We start from the raw sequence: 24,642 nt of genomic DNA, 5'->3' as shown, positions 1-24,642 counted from the left end.
ACTATATCAAACAAAATGATTAAGGACTTAACTGGGTCTAACCCTCTACAAGTAGAGATTATGAAACTCAATCATGAAAAAATACATGAGCAATTTAGGCTCTTACTGTAAAGAATACCAGTCATTTTATTTGATTCATCAATAGCACGGCAGCCTTGACAATACTTTCGTATGTTACAGTAAGGCCTGACAGCTTACAGGACATCAGGTCTCCTGTGCATGAAGATGTAGCTTTGTTGATTCAGAATTCCCTCAAGGAGTCCATTATTGTGGATTGCAGTGTTAAACAAGTGTGGGCTAAGCACTTAGATCTCAAAGAAAGAAAAATGGGACTGTTAAAAGATTAAACCAGGAATGCTTCAGAAAGAAAGGTCACAATAAACCAAAACGGGGGGTGTGTGTGTATTGCAATTTAATTATTGGTGATCAGGAATGAAATAGCCATCAATGATTCTATCTTCTGAAAACTCAAGGTTTCAGCTGAGACATTAAGTCTGGAATTAAAATAGAATTAAATTTAAATTCCAGAGTTCATTGGAAGTCGTACTGGAATAAAAGAAAATTTGAACTCAGCCCTATGCCTCTAATTGAAGCAGGTTAGCAATGCAAACTTAGAGCCGACTATTACACGTAGAAGAAAGAGCATGCCTTCACACTGAGCATTTTCATCTTTCAGTCTCTATCTGAGCATCATTACAAGCAAAGAATTCAAACCTGTCACAGCCCTTCAGCTTGTAACATGCTGCAGAACTACAGTTGAGCCAAGCCTTTCTCTCTTGAACTTGCTAGCGTGGTTCATGGGATTACTGCCCCAAAGTGTCCCTTCTACCTCCTGTTGGAGCATAAGAGACTTTGAAACATCACAAATTCATTTTCCACATGAAAGATGATTTTCAGATTAATTTTTTTCTTCATGTTTATCCTTAAGGTAATTTTCTACTCAGAACTCTGAAAAAAAAAAAAACCAAGGGCGTTCTGGCTCATATGCAGTCTACATCAAAAGTTACCAGAGGTAAAAACCAGTTAGGAACCAAGCTGACTGACCTAACCAAGAGTTAGCTGGGGCCCCCTGAAGGAAAAAAATTACTGAAAGACACCAGAGAAGGAAAAATAAAAAACGAAAGTCCATACTGTTGTGCTAAGCTGGTCCGAGCATGCCCACTACACCCTATTTATGTTGAAAGTGTCTAATATTACAGCCAGCTGGGAAAAAAACGCAGGAAAAGTAAATTCAAAAGTTCTGAACATCTTTTCCCCTCTTTTTTTTCTTGACACTCAGTGCTGCCGACTGGCCCCACTTGCAGATAACAGAAGCCGCAGTCACTGCCTGCTTATGAAATGGCCCCACGTCCAGGCCGTGCTGCTCGCCGCGAGGGTGGCATCCACAGAGCCAGACCGTCTGAGAGCACAGGGCGTGAGGCATCCCCCGGCAGCCGCGAGGAGTGACAAATCAAGTGGTTATTTTCATCAAAGTGATAGAAACAGAGTTGATCAAAACAAGCAGAAGGCACTGTTCTGTTTGGTCTGTACACTTTGTACGCTGCCACTTGGGAACTTAATTAGCCCACATGCTTCATGCTTCTATCTTTAGTCTGATGGCATACAGCTGTTCTTTTCAACATCGCTGCCTATTGCCCTGTCCCTGCTGTTGGGGTACAATTGTAAATAGATGAGGCGAGATCGCCTCAAGTTTAACCCTCTGCCAGTGCGGCCTCAGCTTACCGATAAACTGCAAGCCCGGGGAGATGGAGCAGTGCTGGGAGAGGGCCTCCATGGCCCTGAGGAGGTGCCATTGCCAGCCTCTTGCCTGATTAATTAACCCAAACAACATCTGGTAAAGGTGTCTAAAAGGCAGGGCCCTTGCTGATTGCCTAAACCAGTATGTTTTGGCCCAATTCATGAGGTAAATTACTTCATTACCTCACAGGAGTTTAATTTAATTGTGGTTAGGAAGACACTGCCACACAGGGGATGGATCCCTCAGCCTCACAACACTCACCCCATCGCAAGGCCACCCTCCAAAGCAAAAATGCTGGGGGGAAAAAAAAAATCCAGCGTTTCGAGGGTGACTGTGCCTGATTGCCAAAACCAGTAAGTTTTGGCCCAAATCGTGAGGTAAATTCCTTCATTACCTCACAGGAGTTTCATTTACTGGTGATTAGGAAGACACCACCACAGGGGGGATGGATCCTTCAGCCTCACAACACTCAACCCGATTGCTAGGCCACCCTCCAAAGCAAAAATGCTGGGGGAAAAAAAAATAAATAAAACCCCCCAGCATTTCGAGGGCAACTGTACCTGATTGCCAAAACCAGTAAAGTTTTGGCCCAAATCGTGAGGTAAATTCCTTCATTACCTCACAGGATTTTCGTTCCACTGCGGTTAGGAAGACACCACCACAGGGGGGACGGATCCCTCAGCCTCACGCCCCCATCGCGAGGCCACCCTCCAAAGCAGAAACGCCTGGGGGGGGGGAAAAAATAAAAAATAAAAAATTCCACCTTTTCGTGGGCGACCGTACCTTGTCGGGGTGAGGGGCAGGCACTCCGAGTCATCGCCATCGTGAGGTGAGGGGGCTGAGCTGGTGCTGCGGTGGCAGCAACTGCCGCTTCCCGCCTCAGCCAAGGTGGCCGCCGTGGAACCTTCTGGAAAGGCGCCTGAGGCGCCTTTCCAGAAGGTTCCACGGGGGCCACCTCGGCTGAGGCGGGTTTGAGGCGGAGGAACGAGCCCTGGATGTGAAAACACATCGCGAAAGTATGAAAGGATATAGCTTACGGAGGCCTGGCGCTTTTCCTCAGAACACCTCCCGCCGTGACGAGAGGGTGACCGAGAACCGTGCAAGGATTTAAGTCCAGAAAAAAATAAGAAGACATCGAGGACCGAGGTCGAGGTGACATCTAGGGAAGATGCCAAGCTGGATGTCGGAGCCAAGCTCGAGGGAAAGACTCAGCAACGAGGCGGGAGCTCCCACTTCTGGTTGCCTATGCGTTTAGCATCAAGATGAGCCCCAGCACCCCTGTGCCCAGCGGTCACAAGCCCAGGGAGGAAGACAAAGCCGGCTTTATGGTCTTGAGGCTGGAGGGAGGAAGGGAACGCACCCCCACAGTAGGTGGGGGTCTGCACAATACCTTCGCTTGTGTCATTTCTCGCATATGATATCACAGCCTTCCACTTTCAACTGGGATATTCGTACCTCCCAGATGGAACGCAGCCGGCATCTCCAAGCCTGGCTGTCACACCCCCCCCCCCCCAGTTCAGACAGCAACTAATTTTTCTGAGCAGTTAAGAAGTTATACATTCATCAGCTCCCAAGATTTGCCGTATCAGTATCCTCCACCTCCCCCCCCCATTAGTTTTTGTCTCTCGTAATCATTTTTTCTCATATCCTAGAAATTCCTGCCTCACTACCTTGACAGTGATGTTAACGTCAGGTGCTGCATATCATGCCACACTCATGAGTTTTACATTCCTACGACATGGCAGACTTTGATACAATTACAGTTTGGCTACATATCTTAATTTATGTTACAATATTGCTGTAGTGATATCGAGACAAATGTTTAATTCACAGAACCTCAGTTTCAAACTACAGTCCCTGAATGCAAACAGCAGACTTCAATATTTTTTCATCAATTTCTTAGTTCATAAAAATCAATTTTTGTAGAGTTTTTACACTGTACATAAAAGACTGTGGCATCAATTAGCCTTAATTCTTTTTTTTTTTTCTTTTTTGGAAACCTCTTTGTAGGAAAATCTCATATTTCAGCAATTTGCATTATCCACACAATCTGCTTTGAAGTTCTAAGTTATGGTAAGAAAAGGATCCACTTATCTGCACATAAAAAATGTTCAAAGCTTATAAATTCCCTGAAACAGATGTACATTATCATTGGATTTGCCTTTCTCTCTTTGCTGTTGCATGGCTAATAGAGTTTCATGTGCCCCCTCACATCCTCCCCATTTAGCATCTTTTCTCTACAGAAGCGTGCACCCTACTGTGCCAATCCACACTTCAAAGATTTCTGTCTATCTATTAGAAACAAAGCACAAAGTGAGAACATATGGCCCCTTTTAAATTTCCCACATTTAAGTCAATATCGTTTCTTTTCTCCTTTGGCAAAGAAACATAATAAGGTTTATCTTCTCCCTTCCTAAATCTGCTGGCTCTCTCAAACTGCTTGTGCCAATTCAGCAGTTACTTTGCAGTATCAGACTTGGCAGCACACATGAAAACAAAATCTTTAATTTTTTAAATTGCTTTTATTTCTTCAGATCAAGAAGATGCATTTAAATGATGAAAAAGGACAAAATGTAACTGCACACTTTCAGATAAGTGGATTTTAAACCCATGAAAGGGCACAGCAGAGAGTCAACAGCAAAAAAATTGTCTTGTTCTTTTCACAGTGACATCTTTCCAAACGTTTCCTACCACTTACTACAGGGATGGAAGAGCATTTTGGAATCCAAAGCCTTACTGAGTACAAGCATCCGTTTGTCCTGTGTCCCAAAGCATCCGCAGAAATCCAGCATACTGGCATTGAGGGGAGTGATCAGGCAGTACGAGACACTGATGCCCCTCTTGAGGAAGGGGAACAGTCACTTGCCTCAGAATCACTTTGGCTCCTCAATTTTCTCTGTTGGGGTTACAGACATAGTGAAGGTACCTCTTGTCTGCCTGGAAGCAGAAATTTCAGACCATTTTTTTGGAGTCACTCCATCCTGCACATCCTTGGGGAAGGGCGTAACGGGGCACGCGGGATGCTCTTGGTGAGGTCTGCTGTTCAGATGATTCCCTTTACATTTGTGGGCAATAAAGGCAGTATCTACATCAACAAAGGCCCTAAGTAAAATAAACTTCATTAACTATTGTTAGACAGATCATCAGACACAGAGTATCCTGTGAGTGCTGAATTTATCATTCAATTATAAGGCAAGGGGTTGCAGTGATGATGATTTTAGCAGCGTAAGGTATGAAAGTCTTGCTCCACTCCTGAAAACACTATGACTTACTCCTTTAATTCAGTCACTAGCTAAAATGACTCCATATTTCAGATTCCTAAAGTGTCAAGATTGTAATCTTTAAATTAATTGATTTTAACATCCATTTATTAGATCAGGAAAATTCTTATAAAAACCTGCCCCTGATCAGTGCAAGCCACGAGTGCCCCAGGGCCCTGATTCCAAGCGAGTGTAAATTGAAGTACCTCTGTTTACATCTGCCGATCCAGTTAAGCTGCACAAAGTTTCCATTGAAACCCATGGAAGTCACATGTGCAGAGCCATTGAGGGCTATAGCCTTAACAGATGGCATACTCAAATGGCAAGAAGTTGTGATTATAGACATCAAAAGTAAAAAATATTCCCTGAGAAGGCTGTAAAGAGACAGGAGGAATGTGAGGCCCACAGTGCTGCTTTTTGCTTCCCTTCATACTTTTGCACTTACTGGAAACTCCGAGTCTCTTTAATTGAGCTTTTCCTCCGCTCCATTCCTTGCAGGGTGAGAGGGTTAATTGCTTCGGACTGAAACATTACAATTTTCATACTCCTGCTTCCTAATGGCACGTTGAGTATGCAAGGATGCCCTGGGCATGCACCGCAAAGGAGCCCGTACAGCACTCTGAGCAGGGATGGAATAAATAGCTCCGGACCCCACGGCCATGGGTATCTAATAAAGCACTGTATCTGCGACTTTAAAAATCAGCACTGGCCAAGTGAGACCTTAATGCTAATTGCCATAGCATTTCACTGTTTATCTTAGTTGAACTAGCATTACCAGTCCTGGTTGTTAACAACCTCAAGTGGCACTTTATTCATCTATCAACAGTCTTATCCTGTGAACAAGCAAGCGAAGAACTATAAACACCCACTCCAAAGTCACTTTGTAGGTTTAAGCTAAAGCCCACTGAAAAAGACCATTCACAGAACTCCAGTGAGAACAGACAAAATACAACCTCCAAACCAAAGTTTTAATCTACAAAGTTTTATTTGTCTTTTTTAAACTTGTAAACCATAAAAAGAGCTTATCAAATATCTGAAATTAGTACAAGAAAAAATGATGACTCATATAGCAAACTGCATTTGAAGGTCCAAATTCCCAGACGTGCATGGGGCTCTTCTGGCTTCCATTTGTGAAGCTGAAGACAAATTTGGCCCAGTTTGTTAGGTGTTTTATCAGAAAATTCACAAAGCCTCAACGTGCTATACTTTGTGACTAGAACAGAACGGGAAGGATTAAGTGCCAGAATAAGCACTCAGCACCAGAAAGATCTGAACCCCATACCTTCATCCACAAAGTACAGGCTCACCAAAGCAGTACATCTCTCAGCTGGTAGCAATTACAAGCTGCTTTGCCTATATATGGACTAGGCGCTCAAAGGAAGACACAAACCCCACTTCATAAGCATGTCGTAAAAAACCAGAAAGCACAGTGCACAGAATTACCAGTATGCCTGAAACTGTTAATGTTTGCCCATTGCCAAATTTATGAAGCCCCTTAACATTATGTCTTCAACATTCTTATGAAAACTTCTGGAACTTCCTAATCTCAGACCCTGAAATACTAGACTGATGAGACGACTGATAGGTCCAGTCTGCCATTTCTTGTGATATAAATGACTACACTTTGTGTCAGTAGATTTCCAAGGTATAGTTAGTGCTTAGTGTTTAGAAAAATCAGGACCGATATCAAAGCTTTGGGCAACATTTGACTAACTTACGTGTGTTTGTAATCAAACAGAAAAAGAACTGATGCTACTATTCAAAGCATGCTCTAAAGAATATTGAAAACATCTGTAGAAACACCTCTGCTGCTGAAAACATTTCCCTCAGAGTGGACAAGGACTCTGGAAACTGGGGCATCATTTCTTATTCTGCCACAGCCCTCGTGGTGATTATCTACAGCCTTCCTTGCGCCTCCCACTGCACACTGGAGATTGACCTCTTCCAGAAAGTCTCTCAAGTTTTCCCAGTGAAAAGAATTCTATGAACTACTGTTGCTGTTTTATGAGCAATAAAAGTACCATAAGAGATTCAAAAATGTAACATGAATATAACTTCTCCATATAGTATTTTCCTTCCTCTTGTCTATCTCCCCCTGCCCCTCTACTGGACAGTTCTGTGCTACCCCTACACTTCTCAAATCTTTCCATCCTTCCCTTGCCAGTCTTTCTTCATGGCTCTAACCCTCACAGTAATCCATCTGAATAGTTCTTAAGTTCTGCTATTCAAAAATAAAAAAATAAAAAAAATTAGAAGACCTCATCCATATGATTTCTATCATTTTAGCTCAGTAGGATCAAATTATCTAGAATTATATAGAAATATAACAGTAAATTAAAGCATCATTGAAAGCCTCATTATTTAATAACTATAATCCAAACCTCAAGTAAGATGCAGTTCAACATACACTGAATAATTTCAATATAAAGTTATTTGCTTTTCTACGTCTGTTCCTTTTAGCCCATTTTGAGCACATTTTAAACGTACACAAGCCAAAAAATCCCAAAACAGCTCCTTCCAAGTCAAATCAACTGAACAGCTGTCAAATATGCAAAGAAAAGAAATCATTATGTGATAAATTGAGGCTGGTTTTGCTGCTAAGTGCATTAGAAAAGAAGAGAAATCTTCTTTCAGAAGCTATTTAGAAAACACATTAAGTTCAATTTTTATTTCATGGATTTTCAAACATGTTTCTGCTTGGTACATTTAAAAAAAAAAAAGTCTGACAACTAACAGGATGCTGAATATGACTTGGTTCCCAGCAAAACCATGAATAAGTCATGTTTGAAAAAGTATTTTCAGATCTTGATGAATTGCATCAACGTAATTAAAGGTGAGACTTGATTAGCTGACACATTTCCAAACATGAACATTCTTGCCTATACTCCAGGCAAAAATTATGGTGAATGTTTTTGCAAATTTTCTAGCACGATGAATTTTTCTCAAGTATAATTCAGCCCCCAAGGGGCCTAACTTTCCTGTTAATTGGAATACAAATGAAATCTGCCATTCAATAATTGAGGCGCACAATGACATATGGAGAACAGTAAGCATTCATCATATCCGTATGTTTATGTGGCAACTTGTAGACTCTTGAGCATACACGGTACTTATCCCTTTATAAAAGATCACCTCTGTCAGAATCCATCTTGTGCCATTCTCTAACTTCTGCCAGAGGACACATATACACATACATATATATATATACACACACACACACGCATACACCTTTAAGGTACTTCTCCAGCTATACTTTGCTGCTCTGTGCTCCAGATGACTAGAGCAGGAAGGCAGTTACAGAGGTCACACAGTGGCTTTTTAGTTTGGTATGGCCTTAAGGGGCTGGTCTGCCAATACGCCAGGAGAATCTGTACTTCATCATCCAAGGGCAGAACTATGTCTTAATTTCTGACAGTGACTAAATGATGTGGGGATGTTTCAAAGACATTTGGAAGTGCCTTGAGGTCCTCCAATGACATGAGTATAAAGCGCAGTATTTGCTGCTAATCTTAATTAACTTACCAGCTTGATCTCTTACTGTAAAGCTTCCACTTAATGTTAGCTACTACAAAACCATCAGCAGTAAGATGCATAAACAATAAATACTGAAATCACTGTCTGCACATTATGTAGACTTCAAACCCACATTCCCAGAATGAAATTATAGGCAACCTGAAGCCAGTGGGAATCTGGCAGACTTGCCAGAGATTTCACTGGGAGAGAGATTTTCCTTTGCTATCCTTAGCTTAGTTTACTTGGTGTTAGGCAGTCATGAAGTTGTGAGAAGGGCTTAGCAATCCTGGCTTCCCAAAAATTGTAGATGGTAGAGCTCAGCAAAATTTTTCAGTTGAAATATTTTCAGCAAATAGTGCAAAGTTTGGGATCAGCTTAGTTTTGCTGAATTGCTTTTGTGTAAAAATAGAAAATGTAAGTGAAAAGGCTGGAGTTTTCTTTCAAAATGACTTTGTGCCACTCCATTTTACTTTTAAAAGGTAATAATACACTCAACTCTGATGTGTTTTTTCTTGGAAATGAAACCAGAAACTAATCTATTTTAAATTCTGATTCAGCCACAGTTTTGAGCAACTTAAAACAATATACTCGTTTTTTTAAGAAAGGTTTTCAGAATTAATAACAAGCTGAAAAATCAGTTACCCAACACAGGTCTAATAGTAGGGGACAAAAAAAATTTAATATTGAAACTTGAGAGTTTAAATATAAAACCAAAGCGTACCCAGTCCATACCTTATGGCCTGATCCTGTTCCCAAAAATGTTAATGCAAGCTCTTTCATCAGTGGGATCTGCAAGCTCTGACAGCAATTGCAATAAGTCCCTGAAATCCACAACAAGAAGGAGGAAATATACTTTCTGAGCTAGTAAAACTTTAATTAACAGGGGGTTCTCTTGGCACAGTTTTTGCTGTTAAATAAATAAAGCATTTAGTCAAAACCATCTATATTTACTATACAAAATACTGAAAAGCAAACATTTTGAAAAGATACAGAAATTTAAGGTTCTGTGAAAAGAAACTGTGCTACATGTTATTCACACTTAATACACGTAACACAACTGCAACACAGTATTTAGATACTGTACGTTCATACATGGCTGGTGTAAAGTCTTAGTACGGGGATGCCACGTTATTAAAATGTATTTGTATTTCACAGAATCTGGGCAAGGCAGAATTTGTCTTTTGACTCTCCAAATATAATAAACCAAAGCAAATCAATGCAAGGTTGTATCCAATGGTCAGTCGTGTTACATTTCCGAGTTCACTTGGCACAACCGGTACTGCTTTTCAATCTGGTAGGGTTTCACTATGGTGCTGTTATCTTTTCCAGTGAAATATCTTTGGATGAAAGAGCATTTATGCCCCTTTGCTGCCCCTTCTTAGAAAAGCCCACAGTTCTGAAAACACTCGAGTTTTTCAGAACGTTTTCTGGTTTTCATCAACAATCTGTGTTAAAAAAATTGACTAAGAAACAATTCCCACCTCCCAGTCTTTCTGGCATATGCTCTACTGAAAAGAGAACAGCTTTAATTGCATCTTTAAAACAAATAGCATGGCATCCCTTCTTAGATGGAATGTACACTTGTGTGTTTGCATGCGGTATAACGTAAGTCACTTGAATACATCAGACTTTGTTAACACTATAATATAAATAAGCTTATTCCTTCTACTAGACATTTAAATGCCTTTTTTTTGCAGTCCATAATTATATATACATTGAAAAAGAATGATACACAAGCAGCAAAAAAGGCTTAGACTAGAACAACTCAGTGGTAACTAACCAAATTTCTGGCTTTTTCATATTTTCAATACAGAAAATTCTGCATATAAATATTTTTGGACTTTAGGAATTTTAAAAATAAACAGAACAGTATAGTTGTCACACAGATCAAACACATTTTAAAAACATTTTGTTAGAGTTAACAGAACACACTGTTGACAGCTAAAAAAATAAAATAAAATAAACCAGATTTTTAAAAGAGGACAATAAGTCTAAACAACTGCTGATCCAGGGAGACAAGAGATGGACCTAATTACCACGAAGCAGTGATTCTATTCCAATTCCACAAGAAGGCAAGGCTTTCCACTTTTCTTTAAAAGTTGATGTCTCCATGTTCTTAGAAAGGACAATGTCCCTCTAAAACTGGTCAGCAGGAAGGTAATATCCCATTTTGGACTGATCAAAACTCTAGTCAGAAAAAAAATACCCTAATCATAAAGGGCTTATAATAATGTGGGATAGTTACATTTTACAATATATACTATAGACAAAATACCACAACATTTAAAATAATTAAAACCAAAAGCAAATATGTTTATAGAACAATTATGTTTTTATGTAAGGAGTTCTCTACTTTAAAGTTCCAAAAGCAACGTAGGTGTTTTTCAGTCACTTTCTACCTGCAAAATGGTGATCTGTACAAAACCCAATTGAATGGATTATAAATCTGGGCCCCTCAGAAAGTAAAACTTGAATGTACTGACCCTTGTTTTCACTTTTCCAATTTGCTTTTGACCTTCAAATTTCTCATCAGCCAGTAAGGTCTTGTGAGTATGGTCTCGTTCTCCTTCATGGAATGGAAGCCCTTTGATACAGAAAAAGTAGAAGAGGCCAGAATAATTGTGAATGATATTTTTTTACATGTTGAATTGTCTCTAAAATGGGGAAATTTAAATTGGAGGCACCTAAGAAAATGCCACGGCATATATTTGTAAAAAGTCACTGTTGTGGAAAAAAAAATTATAATGTTAATATTCAAACCACAGATTTCTAAAACACAACAAAATGTACCTGAGAGTGTGCATATTTATATATATATATATTTATATTTATATTTTATATATATTTGCCAACATTTAAAGTGAGAAAGTATATTTTCCTCAATTCTTTCTCAAAACAAAGAACTGTGGATTTAAACAAAACAAAACTCCCAAACAATCCCTCTCCTTCCCAAACCCCCATGAATGATACTTATGGCCCAAGAACTAAAGTCTAGTGATGCTTTTGAAAACCCCATTTCACATCCTCCTCTTTTCAAATGGTTACCCCAAACAGAATGGAGAGTAAGCAAAAGAAAAACCAAAAATAAAAGAAGTATAATTAAATATTACCCAGTATATAACAGACTGTACTTGTGTCAGTGAAGAATCTCCAAGAAAATAAAGTGTAAGTTGTACAAATGTAGCTCTGTTGACAAGTATAGCTAATATTTCCTTGTCGTTATTAAGATAATTTGAAAGGATGTGAACACAAACAGGCTACATGAATGCAGTATATTAAAGTCCCCCCCCGCCCCCCGCCCCCGTAGCACATTACAATCAATAAAAAGAAAATAAAATCTGAATAATACTAGAGGTAGCAGCTGTTTGTATTTTCTGTTATTCTGAGTATCTCTGGAGTCCAACCCTTTGAACATTGCTCCCCTGATAAAAGGCTTGTGTGCGATCAGCCGACATACAGCAGACTGGTAAGCTAGATGTCTGCAATAGTGTTTGAAGTATCTTTCCTACTACAATGGAAGTAGTACTTGTAAAGAAGTGCGTTGACGACCTGTATTAAATCACAGCTCAAAAAGCTATGGCTGTTTGCTGTTTTACAAGCCACTTTAAAAAAAAAAAAAATCCACAAGGTGTTTAAGTAAGCTATGCAGTTCCACAACATATAAATAGGGTAAGTTTCAAGAGTTCCATATAACCTCTAAAATATATGCTAGCTGAATATTAATGGAGTAACAATAATATTAATCATAGTAATGCCTTAGTTCTGGTATCACGAGAACACATTTCCTTCATATGGGATGATTCTTGGAGGATGCTGGTGGGATCTGTTTTATGTCTGGTAGAAGTGATGGTAGTGGTGGTGGTGCTCGTGGTGGTGGTGGTGTTCGTGTCTTTGTATCATTTGTCCAACTTGGCCTTCATATAAAATGACTGTGGGCAGGTCTCTCACATGCTCCTTTTCCACAACTGTCCCTGGAGACTGAAAGGTTTTGCACATTTGATGATTCTCCTTCGCTCTCTGCTTATGCTTCTTGTGAACCTGCTGAGATTGCAAGGGGAGGTAAGGAAGATTGTGACCCACCCGTGCAGTTGGGGAAGCCATTGGCACGGGCGCCCCTTGAAAAGGTTTATTTCTTACTGCCCTTCCAGAATGCACAGGGGCAACGTTTTTGCCCTGGGCCTTGGGAGACCTCACAAAGTGCTTGTTTGAGTCCTGGTTCCGGAGCCTCTGTTGGATTTCTGCAATCTTGGCATACGAACTCTCAGCCAGATTGATGTGGCTCGGATCCACCACTTGAGATTTCCTATGGTGAGCATGGAAGGTTTCAGGTTCATGAGAACGCGATCTAGTCTGATTCACAACTCTGCTTGGTGGGTCATGTTTTTGAGCTGCTGGAGGAGATCCTAGGAAATAACAAGCTGAGTTAGTCATCTAGTATTTCAAAGTTTTAATTAGTAGCATGCAGTTGGCAGGAATAGCATTAATCGGCAGAGTGAATTTTTCCTAAGGAAATGAATGCAATTATAGCTGTCTAGTTTAATTACATTTAATAATTATGACTAGTAAATAATACAATCACAAATACACATACATATCTATATAAGAGTGTGTGTGTGTGTGTGTGTATGTGTGTGGGGGTGTGTGTGTATAAAAGTGTTTACATTACCTTCTCTTGGTCATCATCTATCTGAAATTCACCAAAATAACTGAGAGTGGAATAGTAAAATCTTGGCAGAAGACAGGCAAAGGGAGGAAATCCAAATCCCTTTAATTTGGGTACAGAAGCCAAAATTCCACGTTTGAACCCACATTCTCCGATTTTTGGGTCAGTAGTGAGTACAAAGTATGTGCTGGTATCACCTTGGGAACGAGCTCCAACATCCAAAAATTAGTCCTCGCCTCACCCATAGACTAAACGTAATAATTTAGATATAAAGATTGTTCTCCTAGGCTCACCTCCAAGTTTAGCTACACAAACAAGTACTTCAAAGCAGGCTTGCAGCACATTAGCCACTCTGTTGTGATACCACCTTCATCAGTAATTATCTTGCAGTATTCACACAGGCCTATTCCTTCCAATATGTTCACTACAGACCAATCACACAGGTTCCCAATTCACTGCCCCTGATGTGGAACATGCAACTGAAGAAAGAAAAGATGAAAAGGTTGCAACACAAATTACCAAATTACCTGGCCCAAACTTTGATGTGTAGTTTTCTATTCCTGCAAGATCCAAATAGTGGTTTCTCCTTTCAATGTTCTCATCAACACAATGACGATAGCACCCACTTTGCTCTGGATTGTTCTCACTCTGGTGATATCTGTCAGCAGCAAGCAAAATTATAGTTCAGCAGAACTTCTTTAAAGTTGTTATCACCATCTGCAAACCAACAACTAATGGCCCCTTTGAAGTGACAGGAGTTGCTCACAAAGAAACAACAAACGCATGAAATTCTGGATGACTGGATTTGCTAAGTCGACAGGCCTGAACTGACTGTTCTTTCTCCTCATTTAAATTGACCCCAATGTTGCAAAGCGAAGGAGGCTTTCAAATTGCATCACACACGCAAAAACAAATAAAAATCCTCCTAGAGTTTATTGCATTCTGTCTTAGGGCCAAACCATTCAACGGATTCTCTAATTTGGACATGCCAAAGAAAACCTGCTGTTTGATTCATGGCTGTTCCCACCGCTGTCAGGAAGCGCTGGGGTAAGTCTCGTGTCAGATAAACATTCACGTGTATCTGCTTCAGAAAGACAGGCAACAGCAGAGCTGTGGTAACTAGAGAGAGCCTGAGCAGAGAAGGTGTTGGTACGGCACCCAGAGATAACCACTGCTTTCCAAAATACAATTAATAAGGTCGGATCAGCCACTGGGTTCAGAATCTCGACTCCTTTTCCTGCTCAGCTTTGCAATTTTATTTATAGCAGAACTATTTCCTGAGAATGAATATCTGAAATACCATTCATTTATGAGGCAGAAAAAAAATAAGGCAGAGGTTTACAGTATTGTAGCCCGTAATGCTGAACAATTTAATTCAGCAATTTAAATGGATGTCTGCAGATATGAACAATATTTTCAATATAACAAACAGGATAAGCAGAAAACTCTTGATTAAATCACTGCCTGTCATTCAGATAGTTCAGTCTCCAAGACCACAACACAGGTTTTTTTCTTCCTCTATGCGATTGCACGGATGTCAACCTAAGACCAGAGCTTGGCCTTGCATCCTACAGCAGTTGCTAAACATGGGCTCCGCACTGCACGGTGCCCAGTACTCCGCTTTTACACTATTCACACATTTCCAGGTTTCCAGAGGCTGCTGATCCCATTGAGCTTTGGCACCAACTGCTTTCCTGGTCTAGCGCAGTACTGTTCAGGGACATTACAGAACTGAGTCCCCTGTGTCTCTGTCAGACACAGGTCTACAGTTTCTTTGATAAAAGTCACAAGACTTGACCTACCTGGAAGATAATTTTTGCTCTACTTTGATAGAGGTAGAGTCTCCTGGATGGAGGAGAGTCTGCCTGGAAAGCAGGTAAGCTTTACAGACTCTGAGTCAGCTTTGAACCCCAGAAGTGACGTGGCATACTGTCAAAAAAAGGGAATGTCCAGATATTCTTTATTTTTTTGGATACATAGCCAATTGGTACCTTTCCTGCCTCAGACACACCTTTACAGGTTGGTTACACTTTAGCAAGTCAACATAAAATATCTCTGGGACTAGAACCTGGCTAACTGAAGCTGCCAAGCATGACTTGCCTACGGAAACCATTGGGACCTGCACACATGTGCTGAAGAAAAAGCACATTTAACCCAGAAAATACGTTATTGGGTTTGATCCAACACAATTAAGCAACACTGTACACAGCACTGTTGAAAACTAAGTTAACAGGGAACCTGGGTTTTTGTTACTGTAATAAATTCCATCTCTCATCAAGACAGTGAAGAAAAACTATGCCAGTACTGCCACAGCCCTGCATCCTAATAGCTTTCTTGCATGCGAGATGACATTCAGCAATACTCATAAAAATATAGACAGTGAAGCAATTATCTACTGATGAGAGATATGCTCCACTGTCAAAGGGAACTTGAAGTACTGAGAACTGAGAAGTCTGGCATCCAGCCCCACAATGCTCTCCTGCATACACACAGGAGGACACAGGCATGCATCAACCTTGCATCAAGCACAGGGTGTTAAAAATATACAGTGGCTTTATTGTTTTTTTGGTTTGGTCGTGTTTTTAATAAAAAAGGCATCTGCTTAAGTGTTTGTGGAGTGTGTGAAAGCCCCGTCTAAAATTCCCACACTGGAGTGTCATTCTGATGCTAATAAGCACAGAGCAATATAGTAGGTAAGGGGAATAGAGCAGCAATAGAGAGCAGGGGAGAAAAATGCACGGACATTTCCCGAAAGCTACACTCACTGATAACAGAGAGTTTAAGCCACTCAGGGAGAAATCACTTAAGCAGGAAAGAAAGAAAGAGTGAGAATATTTATCTGTGGGTAAAAGGAAGATCTTTTAGAGGCTGGCATGCATCATATTTTCTCTGTTGTGCTAAATGAAATATGAACTAGAACAGCATGAAGATACCCAATCTACAAAGTTGCCTGCCAGTGCTCTTCCACCACTAATTTTATACCACACATGCCAGACAAGCTAGCTATGAATCTAGTTAGTTGATCTTGATACTTGTATTAGCCCTACAGGTGAAAACTCCTGCCTGTAGCTTCCACCAGATGAAAAATCTAACCCATCTATCTCCCACCTTCAGGATAAAAACATTTCTATCCATTTTATCTTGAATATTAATCACATCTTGCCTAGAATTCCTAAGTGACTGAATCTGTGAAATGTGTGTACTTCTCACAAGTCCTTGTTGCCGCTTTCAAAGGGGAAACCTGTGCATTAACATCGTGAGATTCCAATATGAGCCTCAGGGAGCTTTCCTGGGGGTCAGCAATTTGGCCAGAGTGCACAAACACCCCTGGAACATACACAGCGTGAACAGGGCATTCTTTGTCCTGTCCACATTTAATGAGATGCAACAAGAACTGTCAGATGCTGACAGCTGTCTGATGCCGATCTGCTCAGCTCAAGATACAGGTTTGTCCTGTTGAGGAAGCCTCTAACCAAAGGGATGAAAAGGACAAACGCAGCAGAGCCAAGATTCTTCCCCAATATTTGATGCCTCCATGACCGTGGATTTAAGAGGAAATGGCTGCTGTTCATAACCCCACAACATTTGCAAAACCAGGACTTTAAGGCGGATGGGAGGGGGGGCTTCAAACTGACAGGGGATTTTTGCAATAGATTATCAAACAAAACCCATCCATTAAATTCACACAGGGCAGACCTTTGCTAACAGGCATAGGGAATCCGAACACCACATCTGGGCCAGCAAGCAAAACCACGGAGTATTGTTTAGTTCACGTGGAGTGTTCTTTAGCTCAAAAAAGATTTTGTACAGAGTTGCTAACAGAAGATTAGAAGTCATTATAGTCTTTTTTTCATCTGAAATTTGACTGTACTGGGATTTATTCACTGGGATAACTCACTAGCATTTTCACTCTATCCAAAAAAGGGAGGCACAGTTTTGTTGTCATTTTTAATAAAACTGACTGCTCCTTTCTCCTGATAAATTTATTAAACTAAATACATGTATTTGGACAAATATCCATAAATCCAAGAAAAGCCAAAACTGGATTTTTTTTTTCAATTTGTATCTGAAGAAACAAATGTAACTAATGATTCAGTGTCGTTACTCTAGCATCTCAGCAAACACTTCCCTCTGTCTCAACATGAAATGTAAAATCCTAAAACAAATCAAACCTATACATCAAAATGACCTATTTGGAGCAACTAATCTACTTTAAAATGCATCAAAATTACCTGCTTTTGATTTGTTTTGCTATCCATTAAAATACCAAATTCAGAAACGGAGTTGCACACCTATGTGTGACCAAGAGTTTAACATTTTTCTTAGCTGTAAAAAATTTTAATACTTGAAAAATACATTGAAAATTATTATCACATACTCTGAAGTTCAGTGCAGGTAATAGCTATCATGTAGGTAGACCTCATCTAAAAAACACTGCATGTCCTCCAAAGAGCAAAGAGAAGAAGAAAATTTGAGTAACGCGTGCTACAGATTTGGGTTTTTTGGTTTTGTTTTAATATAGAAAGTATTCACCCATGGAATCTGATGATGGTTCTACAGTGAAAAATCCTGTAATTCCTCTATTTTAACATATTTCTTTAAAACAAAGCAAGTGAGCAGGCAAGAAATCAGCGGTTGAGGTTTCCTCAGAGGTAGCCATTGCCTGTCAGGGGACAAGTTTCTTTCCCCTTACCTGAGAGAAGCCCGCTGCTTCTTCTCAGAGCTTCTTACTTCTTCATTAGCTTTGCTTTCAGCTCTATGCCTGGCACTCTGCAAATCTGCCAACAAGAGAAAGTACATTATTCTCACATTACTGTCCTAGCTGATCAGCATAACTAACATGCTGCATTGCAAATACATTTTTTCTTGTTGGTAGATCAAGACGTAACGTATCATTTCGTGTAACCTTCTCAAAAGTGCTTTTGTCCGCACGACAGATTTTAGGCAGACATAACCTTGGCTGTAGGACATTAGTCAGGGTTAGGCTGCAAGCCATGTGGCAAGTTAAATGGAACCACATTTGCAGTGATATACTTGTCCCTCAGGAGGGCTCGGTACTTCGGAGCTTGATGCTGTACTAATGCATCACGTAGCTCCCCAGCCGTGCAAATTTGTTTACGGCTGCATGAGACTGAGTGGAAGTACATACTAAACAACAAGGCAACAAGGCTCTCCTTTTGGATAAGGTGCCCACATTTTCTACTGAAGTATTACTTTTATACTTTTAAAATACTTTAAAGTATTTTAATTTAGTACTACGTTCTCTACTGAAGTAATTATGCTCGTATAACTATTATTAGAGTGAATATAAGATGAATAAGCCATCAGAATATAAGACATTTTACAATGGCAGACTCTGCCAGTACAGAAAAATGTGCAATTTTTATGCATAGATTCATAAAGGTTACTTATTTAATGGTTTGTTTTTATCCAGTAGCAGCGAGAGCTATGCACTTGCAAAAAACATTTTGTACCACTACCCCTGTTTCAACACAAACTGGGCGCTGTAATATCAGGTGAGTTAAAGTGGTACAAGTCAAAAAGGCCTTAAATCTGCCTTGCAGTACACAAAGACAATTACACAACATACGGGTTATCGCTGCTGCCAAGAGGAAACAATCAATAAGGAGAGGCAACCCTAATTTGCTTAAGAGACACTGAAAGGAGGGCAGGCAATTTTGTACCCAAGATCTTAAAACAGGTTCATGGAGTTTAAAATACCCACGTAATTATTTGCCTTTAAGTATATATTTATTTGCATTAACAAAATACAAAGAGGTATTTTTAAGGGATTCTTGAAGTTTTTTGTATTTTTTCCAATGGCTGATCGCACATCCTTACCAGTATGATTTAACAAGATACTCTTCTTCTTCTGGCTGCCATCTGGTGCCACAGTAAGTTTCACTCGCAGAGTTTTGCTGGAACTAGGAGAATGGTTTACTGATGCATCAACTACCTCATAGATGGTATGAAGCAAGCTGGTAATATCCTATAGTTGGATTGAAACACAAAGAGATACGCTATTGTGAAAATGGTATGAAACCTACAGCTTTGATACTTATAACTATGTTAGCCTTGGGACTATTAAACTCTGAAATATCCTCAGAAATCACTGAATTTAAAAGAGCAGAACTTGCACAGACCCTTACAAGAAAGGATTCATTTCTCTTTTCTGTTAACCCCCATTTTTATTAATGTAGACTGTAATATAACTCACAGACACAGAAGGGAATGATTCAAGTGCATCCATATTCTTCTTCATCAAATGGCATAAGATTTATGAAAAGGGGCAAACCAGATCAAAACAATAATAAAAGCACAAGGTATTCAGGTTTCCCAAACTGTGAATCAGCAAAATTCTGTCCTGCCTTTTCTTTTTTTTGGTTTCAACAGAACCCAGGGATAACCATTCATACTGCACTAGACATAGAGTTCACATGACCCAAACAACTACAGTAATTGAAGAAAACCTCAGACATTAAAGTCCTACTACTTCTTGGGGTTTTTTTCTTGGGATAGTTAAATAGTTGATTATATAGAGGAAAACCAGTAAGAGAAGTGGCAGAACTGTAAACCCCCGATTTGGAAATAAATGACATCTGAATGTCGCTCTACCATATGCATATCGGGGTCTAGCTTTTTTTGTAAAATTCAAACCTGTTCTAAATTTACATTTTTGAACAGCAGAGATTATTCAGTCAGGCCCATTACAGAACATTCTTCACACGTCTCTTTCTTTGAAGGCAAGGGGACGTGAACAAATGCTTACATGTGTGGCTGTATCAGAAAGAACACTAGCTAAATTCAATAAGCCAAGTGTTTCAAACAGGAGAAGCACTGTTTAGTAGCTGGTGATGCTCAAAGATGTCTCTGGTTGATCTAATCCAGCCAGGGTCAAATAGGGTACTCCCTTAAATTGCCAGGATGAAAAGGAGATCTCTTGATTCACTGTTTTTCCTTGAAGGGATTTCACCCAAATTGATCTTGGGCACCAACCTAAGGCCAAAGCATACTGATCCTTGCACGCGATAAAACATCCCATTCAACGTATACCTGAGAATTTTTCCAAGCTGGTCTTCCTATTCCTTGATCTATCCTAGTACCTAAGCTCTTTCCAAATGCCGGAGAGCACAAAGGAAATCTAAATCATACTTTCTTAAGTATAACTGGGCCTGAGGATTAAGAGTCAGGTCTATAAAAATTCAAAACCTCTACCAAGTCTTCCTTTGCCCTTAACAATGGCAGCCTGAAGTTTAGTATGCCTCAACAGGTCTCAGTACTTCAGTAGTCAATATACTACACGGTCCTCGTTATCTAACCAGTTTTAAAGGTGATGCAGAAATACTAATTTCTACTCACAGAGAATTTAGGGAAATATTGACCTTATGGGCCAGGACAGTAGATGATTTTCCAGCTCAACAGGCAGAATGAATAACTAAATCCTAGGCAGTCCAGAGTTTGTCTTAACATTTACCCTCTCTAACTCTTCTGCATTCAGTGGAATTTCTCCATACTTGTGAGTTCAAGACAACATATTCATTAAAAAAGAGGTAAATTTTACTTCCCCACTGAAATATTTTTTTCTGCCATTTCCACAAGGGTCTCTGTATATGGGCTGTTACTACCGTGTCAGTAGATGCTTTCCATCCTTTTGACAAGAACCACTGCCTAAAGCTTGAATGAGGGAGAGACTGCTCAGTGACACTCTGGTGGACACCTCACAGCTTTTTAATACATTTCATTTCTCACACTTCCACTCTAATTTGAAACCTAGCCAGACCTCTAAATAGGCACAGACATATCTGACAGCCGGCTTGAAGGGCTAGATTTTTATTTCATCTATGAGAAAAACCTAACCAAGCAATAAAATAAACAAACCAACAAATAAAACATATCTGTTGCTTTGTACACCCTCCATAAATTATCTTCTAGGACCCTTGTGCTATAATCCTACACCTCAATAAGCCAAACCTTCCCATTCAGCAGAATACTTAAGCACCATATTTATTCTTACAGGCCCTCATACACTCAGCACTTTGGTGAATGGAGCCTTTCCCACACGTTCCTTAACAAGTGGTGGTTAGCCAACATGGCATCTATCCACACAAGGCTACTATCAAGAAGTTATTATCAACACTTTCATTCACAATAATCAGTCCCCCTTCCTTTTTTCATCTATGCCAGATGTTTGTACAAGCTCATCGTATTTTAACTTCGATAGGCAAAGACAAAACCTCTTTACTCCCACTGTCCTTTTACGTGACTTTTTCCCAGTGATGAGGTCTAACTTTCTAACTGGCACACAATCTGGCCCTTGTGTTCTGTAAGGGTCTTTCTCAACAAGCCACTTGACTCAGGAGTTTAAAAGCACTCCGAAACGTTGTGAAGGAAGGCCAGATGTAACGTTTGTGTGACACATACTTGGCAAGTCAGAAATATGTGCATGCATGTATCCATGAGGACAATTTACATCTCTCAGCCAAACAGGTCTGAATTAACCCAAATTAATGTCCAGGCTCCAAGCAGCTTAAGAGGCGGCACAGAGGCATCAGGACACTTTGTGGCCTTACGCTCTGCTGCCTGGGCATTTCGTTGCATGTTTAATACCCAGCTTCCTCCACAACAATCTGAACTGCTTTGTCTTCTGGCACTGAATGAACGCGGTCGTCAGACTGGATGTATACCAAGATCGAGGTTAGGGATATCCATAAGTAACCGCTTAATGCTTATGCTGATCTTTTAAATACCAACATCAACATTTTTTATTATAGGATTCATTTACTTGTGGTCCTCATTTAGGGTTGGAAATTCCAGCAAGCTGACAGCTCTGATTCGGTTAAACAAGTCTGCTTGGGTCATTCGCTACTCTCTCATCTACCAAGGTCCTGGCCAAGAAGGTACCAGCTACAAGGCTCCTTGAACCTCCTGGTGCTTTCCAGTTATTGCTTCACAATTATAAAATACAAATTCCTGAGGCATTCCTGGTAGGAGTGGTCTTCGCCAACGAGTTTTGAATGGTGACTAAAACTACCTTCTTATAGCCCTTTTTTGGCAGCTAATATGGTAACGGCTTCTTGTCAAATTAGTAGCACTAGACCATTAAAATCTATGTTACAAAATTTGTATTTTACAGTTATGTCTATATTTACCCCCAAAAGAATTTTTGTCTTCCCGTAGCCTGCCAGGAGACTGAAGCAATTTATGTTCCCCTTGAAAGCTGTCCCACGGAACGTTTTCTGCATTTAAAATCCTTAAAGAACTGCCTAAAACCATTGACACAGCTTCACCTTCTACACACCAGCTTGTGCATTTCACTGTCCTCAAGAAATTTAGCATCAAAGATCAAGAATAAAAGCTAGTTCCACTTTCCTCTCTTCTGGTACACCAGCCAGCACAGCACGTCTCAGAGACCACCTACCAAAAATCTAGCTTTTCTGCACAATGGATTAGGATTTTTGTAAGTCACATAATTTACCAACTGCTTTGCTTAAGACTGCTTGGCACTTCCCGTACATTCCCCCCCACACTTCATCCCACATTTCTCTAACTTCCTCCCTTTTTACATGAAAAATATACAATAACAGATTTTTCAGTGCTTCCCCTTTTTCCAAAAATATAATTTGCTTGGGTTTTTTTAACCGAAATGTACTTTTAAACCATTTCTAGTTAAAAATCATTGTGGATTTACTATATTAAATAGGTATAATTACTATATTAATTTACTATATTACCATATTAAATTACTATATTAAATGGGTAAAGAGAAATTAGAATTACTATATTAAATGGGTAAAGAGAAATTAGAAATATAAAAAATAGAATAAAATAGAATAAAATAGAATAAAATAGAATAGAATAAAATAAAATAAAGTAAAATAAAATAAAATAAAATGAAATAAAATGAAATAAAATAAAATAAAATAAAATAAAATAAAATAAAATAAAATAAAATAAAATAAAATAAAATAAAATAAAAATAAATTTCTCTCCTTTCTCTCCTTTGTAGCAAAGGGATTATATTAAGAGGGGAAGTAGCCTGCATGAATCTGCCTAACTTCTGAAGGGCTTCTAGTGTGCAGAATTTCTGCTGGGATAGCTAGTTTAATCAAGAAAAAAACCTGAAACTATGATATTTTTCCTCAAAGGGGAAAACAAATGCTTCCTGGGTAGTATCCAAACAGCCAGCACACGCCATACCCAGATTTGTGCCTTGCTTATTGAACGCTACAGTTGGTTTTTCCAGGGCTGAAGGATTTAACAGTGTTAATCTCTATGTTTTTCACATCCTATTTTATCAAGCAGCTAATACAACAAAGTATATTAAAAAGAGCAACTTTAATAAATTGCCAGAAATACTTGCATTAGAAATACTAAAAAGCAAACAGTGAAGGCCACACACGTGTGCTGCACTCACACACGCATCCGCAGAATACTTTAGAGATCTCCAGTAGGAGATTAGCAGGAATTTAAAACATTCAGAGAAACTAATGGGTCTGCAAAAAAGAACAAGAGCAAATGACACTGAAGCATTCTTCATTCTTTACAGAACTCATGTGACTGAGAAAGTTCCTATTCCAGGTATTAATTATATACTTCTAAGGATCATTAGTGGTAAAGGGATGACCCTATTTTTTCCAGTATTAGCATAGCTTATCATCATAGGACTAGTTAGCAAATTAGAGATTCTGTAAAGGAAACTAAGAGGCTTTTCCAGTGGAATTAATTTCCCAAAATGAGACATTTGCACAAAAATTAAAAAAAAAAATAAAGAAAACCCGCAAAACAAACAAATCTCAAACAACACAACAACACCACCACCACCACAACCAACCCCACTGAGTGTAATAACACTGAAAGAAAACATTCAGTATGATTCTTTGTAACTTGTCTAAGAGGCATGTTTTTGGCTTCCCTCAAAACTAAAAGAGAAAGTCAGATTTTCTCTTAATATTTCTCTCTGGCATAAATGCACCAAATCTAATGGCCGAAATGATGTCTCCTCTGATACAGACAGACATTACTCCTCTGTCTGTTGGTTGCATTGCTGCTTCTATATCATGAGTTCATACAACGTTAACAAACACACGAAAAAACAGCAAATTTCAAGATAAGGGTCAGGCTGATGAACAGTAGCCCCAGAAAAGCCAGTATCCTTCCCCAAGACAAAGATTTGGTGCTGACTTCTGAATACAGAAATAACCTCAAACCTTTTCATCCATTACAGAGGATATGAGCAAAAATAACTAAAAAGGGAAAGAAAAAAAAAAAAAGAAAGGAAACGTAAGAGGAAAAATTGGGTATTTAATGTAAGATACAAAGAACATTTTTAGCATTAAAAATGCATGAAGAGAAATGTCAATATCAGTTCATTACCTTTCCCTCAGAAAAAGAAAAGTACAAATGTCTTATTTGTACTTTGTTTGTAGTCTGATTTTTACATACAGCAGGATGTTTTTATTGCAACATCA

General features: G+C 39.4%; 1 protein-coding gene across 2 annotated transcripts in view; it reads right to left on the bottom strand.

Moving 5' to 3' along the window:
- Positions 1-11,588: 11,588 nt before the first annotated feature.
- NKD1 (NKD inhibitor of WNT signaling pathway 1) overlaps positions 11,589-24,642 on the bottom strand; it is a 107,314-nt gene continuing 94,260 nt past the window's right edge. Inside the window, exons 7-10 of one of the 2 annotated variants that reach the window (XM_074583101.1) lie at positions 19,016-19,163; positions 17,868-17,952; positions 13,702-13,832; positions 11,589-12,914 (exon numbers count right to left, since the gene is read on the bottom strand). In XM_074583101.1, coding sequence (XP_074439202.1) covers positions 12,340-12,914; positions 13,702-13,832; positions 17,868-17,952; positions 19,016-19,163 — 939 coding nt within the window. In that variant the 3' untranslated portion in view covers positions 11,589-12,339. The remainder of the gene's footprint in view (positions 12,915-13,701; positions 13,833-17,867; positions 17,953-19,015; positions 19,164-24,642) is intronic. The other variant, XM_074583102.1, reaches the window with a different exon arrangement.

This window comes from Larus michahellis, chromosome 4 (assembly GCF_964199755.1).
Source record: "Larus michahellis chromosome 4, bLarMic1.1, whole genome shotgun sequence".
Taxonomy (NCBI): domain Eukaryota; kingdom Metazoa; phylum Chordata; class Aves; order Charadriiformes; family Laridae; genus Larus; species Larus michahellis.
This window is presented reverse-complemented; position numbering and strand designations above follow the sequence as displayed.